We start from the raw sequence: 5,324 nt of genomic DNA, 5'->3' as shown, positions 1-5,324 counted from the left end.
TGACCAGTCTGGCTCAGTGGACAGAGCGTCGGCCTGCGGACTCAAAGGTCCCAGGTTCGATTCCGGTCAAGGGCACGTATCTTGGTTGTGGGCACATCCTCAGTGGGTGGTGTGCAAGGGGCAGCTGATCGATGTTTCTCTCTCATCGATGTTTCTAACTCTCTACCCCTCTCCCTCTCTGTAAAAAATCAATAAAAAATATATATATAGCTTCTTAGTTTATTGGTACTTAGGGTTTTGTTATTTACTGTCATGATGGTGAATTAATTTTAGTATGATCTTATGATAATTTAAGATTATGGTCAGGCAGGCTGGTGTGGTTCAGTGGTTGAGCATCAACCCATGAACCAGGTCATCAGTTGGATTACTGGTCTGGGCACTTGCCCAGGTTGTGGGATCTATTTTCAGTGGGGGGAGTGCAGGAGGCAGCCAGTTGATGTTTCTCTCTCATCGATGTTTCTCTCTCTCTCCCCCTTCGCTTCTTCTCTCTCTAAAATCAATAAAAACATATTAAAACAAAACATTTTGGTCAAATAAAACTGCCAGTCAATATTCCATTGCTCACTAACTTAATTCAATGAAAATCAATTCTAGTTAACAGCAAATGAAAGGATACAGCTTGATAGAGAGTATGTCTGGCTTTTTAATTTTATCTTGCACACCCATCTCTTCCAGCCAGGAAAAACTTTCTTCTTCATCTTCATCACTGATTGCTTGCTCCCTAAAAAATTGCTATAGTTACATTTCCCATTTCATAAAGCTGTTTCCTCTACAAAACTACTGCACCGAGTCGATAGCCACTGAATGACATCAAAGGTTATTTTAGTCACATACTCCCCATGTCCCAAGCTTGTCCCAGATGGTTTCTTCTTCTCATGGCCACTTTCTTTTACTAACGGCAGAGAAAATTCAATACCTACATGAGAAAAAAAATAACAACTGAGTTTTCTTTACTATACTAGTAATTTAAAAGAATTTAATAGGTATGCCTTACTTTTAGAGAGTCCGAAATTTGAAAATGTGAGTCTTTATATTTGATTTATTAAGGCAGTAGCTTTCAAACTTTTTTATTTTTTCTTTTTCAATTAGTTTACATTCAGTATTGCCTTGTATTAGCAGTCCATAACACACCCATACATACCCATATCTCCTTCAAACAAAAGGTTCAGGAAACAATGCATTCTTACTACATGTGGTATTCTTTCATAAAGTATATACTACTCATTTTTTCATTTTTTTAAAATGCTGATTACCCAGTAAATATATCTTATGTCCACTCATGGGTTGGCCCAGTTTGAAAACTGTTGTTAAAAGGGGTAGGTAATTTGTACTATAAGGAATTTTAAGAAGTGTATATTCAGATAGGGACTATCCAACCCAGTATGTGTTTAGAGATCCGTGAAAGGAAGATCATTAACTTAAAGCAATATATAAGGAACAGCTTAAATAACTGCTATAAAAAGAATCAGAAAGAAGTAAAATATTTCTTAATATAGTTAAGCCCAGCCAGTGTGTCAACCTAAGAACCAGAAAGTCACGGTTCGATTCCCGGTCAGGGCACATACTTGGGTTATGGGCCCGTTTTCCCAGTGGTGGGCATGCAGGAGGCAGCCGATCAATGATTCTCTCATCATTGATGTTTCTCTCTCTCTCCCCCTCTCTGAAATCAATGAAAATATGTTTTAAAAAATAATATAGCTAAAACTAATAAAAGACAATTCAACTGAAAAGGGTATTTTTAACTTTCAAGAGAAGAGTTTACTATATAGTGTGGTATTCTTATTTTAAACTATAATTTTACCTTCATTTTTCATAGCTTCTCTTATACCTCTAGTTGTAGGAGACATGAGAGCCGTGATTACATCATTTCCTGCTAATCCTGATGCACGAAACAGGATAGTAAATTGATAGGTACAAACGTAGAAATAGGGGCAAAGTTTTGTCTTCAGAAGATTATACAAAGAAGTGAAGCTCACAGACCTATGAAGCAAATTTTCTTTTGTAAATTAAACATTTAACTTCACATCTAAAATATAATACTGTCTAATTCAGCTTGATATTCACCCTGATTTGAAACACAACATAAATATTACAGATAATGGTTTTCATTTTTGCCGTTACATACAACTTGGCTTTTAAAGAACTGAAACTGGTCATGGGACTCACTGATGACTTCTACATATTCAAACAGTGTTTACCATTTAAATACTAACCATTGTTTTCTTTAAATAAAATTTAATTGGTAACTTATTGGTAATTATCTTTGTGCAGCTTCTGGTGAGAATGGAAGCAGTCACTGACAAGAATCTTAAAGAATTATGTTTATGTGTATTTACCAAACATTTAAATGAATTTCACAATTGCATAAAGAGTGAATAAGAGCTAACAAGTAAACAATGTAAATGTTGGTTAACAGTTCCAATAAAATCATTCAGGAGGAAGAGTGATCTTTCTACCACTAAATATTTCCACATAATGAATAAAACAGGAAGAGAATACCGTTAAAATGAAAATTCACTATTGGATCACACAAGTTTTTACAAATCTTACCAGTCACTCATTAAAATGCGTTGTAGGGATTCATCATTCGACCAAGGGCTTGTCTTTGCAGACATTTTCCGGTCAGCTCCAATCCGAGGGAACAGGGAGAGCCAGGGAAAGGCGGGGTGGAGCCAGTAGACCAGGCTCTGCTGGAAAGCACATCGCAGCTCAGTGCAGAGCTTGGGGTCCTGAAGTCCAGGCAGCGCACAGGTTTGAGCCACAGAAAGATAAACTTTTATTAAAAAGACACTGAATATACCAAACCCTTATCTTCACTGCTTCCTATAGTTAAGTGTTAATAACTGTTACAGGGGCTACAATGTAGTTTATTCTTATTTGGGAGAACCTTTCTTGTCAGCAATTATAGTCTATCCAGCCATACATCACAAGGAACACTTAAACATAGATGGGAACCTTCTCCTGTCTCTACCATCCTTGAGAAAAATGACTTTGTTATCAGGAGGGTGGGGACTGTGTGTGTGCGTGCATGCATGTAGGTAATAACATATTCAACCACCCCCCCACCCCCGCCCTGGGCTCTATTTAAAAAGTAGCCAGTGCCCTAGCCAGTTTGGATCAATGGATAGAGCTGAAGGTTCCTGGGTCTGATTCTGGGCAAGGGCACAATCTTGGTTGCAGGGTTGATCCCTGTGTGGGTGTCAACCAATCAATTGTCTCTCTCACATCAGCGTTTCTCTATCTCTCCCTCACTACTCTCTTTAAAAATCAATGGGCCCTAACCAGTTTGGCTCAGTGGATAGAGCGTTGGCCTGCGGACTGAGGGGTCCAGGTTCAATTCTGGCCAAGGGCATGTACCTTGGTTGTGGGCACATCCCCAGTGGGAGGTGTGCAGGAGGCAGCTGGCCGATGTTTCTCTCTCATCGATGTTTCTAATTCTCAATCCCTGTCCCTTCCTCTCTGTAAAAAATCAATAAAATATACTTTTAAAAAATATAAAAATCAATGGCAAAATATCCTCAGGTGAGGATTAACAACAACAACAACAAAACACAAAAAAGAAAAAAAATAGTAGCCAGTAAAAACTGGTAACCCGAATCCCAAATCACCCTTACCAATTTATTAAAAATGAGGTACCAAGGTCTCTTTTAGGTAATCCTCTTTAACCTAGTTTAAGTTGATGAGCTGCTTCAAAGTAATACTATTGCATTTCTCCGAAAACATTCTAGAATTCATCAACTCTAGTCAATTGACAAGACACCATCATTCAGGTAGCATGAGGTAGTGCCTTTAAAAGAGTGCACATTTTGTGAGAAAACGAGTAAAGTAACCAGTCTGCCTTTGTAACCCTATTCCTCATTGCTTTTCATTGATTTCCCTTATATTTTCTTTCTCAAAAGCCTTAGAAAAGAATGGCTTAGTTCAAGTAATGCCCCCCTGCAACACTGACCGCTTCTCAGGACAGGCCTCTAAATTGAATGGCAGTCACCGAGTCTGATGAAAACTATATAAAAGCACCACTTTGGCAATACAAAATCTCCAAGGGTTTATGTCAAAAGAAAAACTTACTGGAAGGAAAGATCTCTGGCATTTCTGTAAAGGAGTAAAATTTACACTGAACCTGTTCCTTTAAAGCACAGCCCTTTTCCTCCAGAATTACCCGTATGCTCGGAGGCAGAGTCACTGCGGCTGCTCGGCAATGCTGGACGACTCCCTGAGCCTCTTCCTGCGCTTTCACGTGATCTGCCCAGGCAAAGGGCTGAGAAGAGGTGAAAAGGAGTCGAGTTTTAATACTCCAGTCCACAGGGAACTCTGGACTTTCTGGGGAAGGCTTATCAGATGCAGAGAATGATCTGTGTGAAATCTTTTAGAAAACAAAGAACACAAAAATTAGTAGAGTAGCAAGGAAGAAACCGTCAATCTACAGATTTCATGAACACACACGATCGTTGAAACGTCGAAAGAACGTGTAATAAGTAGCATAGGTAATATACTACACACCATGCAAAAGTCTGTGAACAGTACCTATCTCTGGGAAGTAGGCATTTTTTGGAGGTGGTGGGGGTAGACAGACAGATTTCACTTTTTAGTGTGGAGAGTTCTATACAGTTAAGTTACAAAAGGCATGTGCTGCCCAGCTGTTGGCTCGGGGGGTTGAGCGGTCACCTCTGAATCGGAGGTCGCTGGTGCAAGTCCCAGCCAGGGGACATGCCTGGGTGGTGGCTCCATCCCCAGTGTGGGGCGTGCAGGAAGCAGCCAATTGATGAACTTTCTTTCTCATCAGTGTTTCTCTCTCTCCATCCCTATCACTTCCTCTCTCTCTAAAAATCATTTAAAAAAAATATACAAAAAGACATGTTATTTTCATGATCACAATTAAAGAAATAAAAACGATTACTAATGTTGCTTTCAACGCAGAAATCGTCCGAGTATTTTACAAACACCCTTTGAGCCACTCAAACTCTGAACCGGGGCTAAGCTGCCCTTGGCTGTGGAGAACACGTGGAACAATATTCTCACATCACAAGGACTTTCTCAGGTGACGTCACAAACAGCGGGGAGAGGGGACGTTTCCAGTGGGTCCTGTGAAGGCCTTTTCTTCGCCAGGAAGGGAGACTGGTCCTGGGGGCGAGCTCGCTGTCTCAGGACCACTGTGCCCTGGTGGGACCATCACAGCACAAGGACGTGGGGAGTGGAAACGGGCTTGTACATGTGTGTGTGCGTGTATGTGCATGTGTGCATGTGCATGTGCGTGTGCGAGTGGAGGGTAGCAGTGGTGGGGGTGTCAGCATCCTGTGGGGTAACGAGGGGACGTGACTCAGTGA

General features: G+C 40.5%; 1 protein-coding gene across 1 annotated transcript in view; it reads right to left on the bottom strand.

The window, feature by feature from the left end:
* DONSON (downstream neighbor of SON) overlaps nucleotides 1–4,772 on the bottom strand; it is a 14,933-nt gene extending 10,161 nt beyond the window's left edge. The window contains exons 1-6 of the mRNA XM_015560221.1: nucleotides 4,501–4,772; nucleotides 4,160–4,363; nucleotides 2,551–2,729; nucleotides 1,802–1,980; nucleotides 835–916; nucleotides 598–721 (exon numbers count right to left, since the gene is read on the bottom strand). Of these exons, the coding sequence (XP_015415707.1) occupies nucleotides 598–721; nucleotides 835–916; nucleotides 1,802–1,980; nucleotides 2,551–2,729; nucleotides 4,160–4,363; nucleotides 4,501–4,503 (771 nt within the window). The 5' untranslated portion in view covers nucleotides 4,504–4,772. The remainder of the gene's footprint in view (nucleotides 1–597; nucleotides 722–834; nucleotides 917–1,801; nucleotides 1,981–2,550; nucleotides 2,730–4,159; nucleotides 4,364–4,500) is intronic.
* Between the last annotated feature and the right edge of the window lie 552 nt (nucleotides 4,773–5,324).

This window comes from Myotis davidii, unplaced genomic scaffold (assembly GCF_000327345.1).
Source record: "Myotis davidii unplaced genomic scaffold, ASM32734v1 scaffold170, whole genome shotgun sequence".
NCBI lineage: Eukaryota > Metazoa > Chordata > Mammalia > Chiroptera > Vespertilionidae > Myotis > Myotis davidii.
This window is presented reverse-complemented; position numbering and strand designations above follow the sequence as displayed.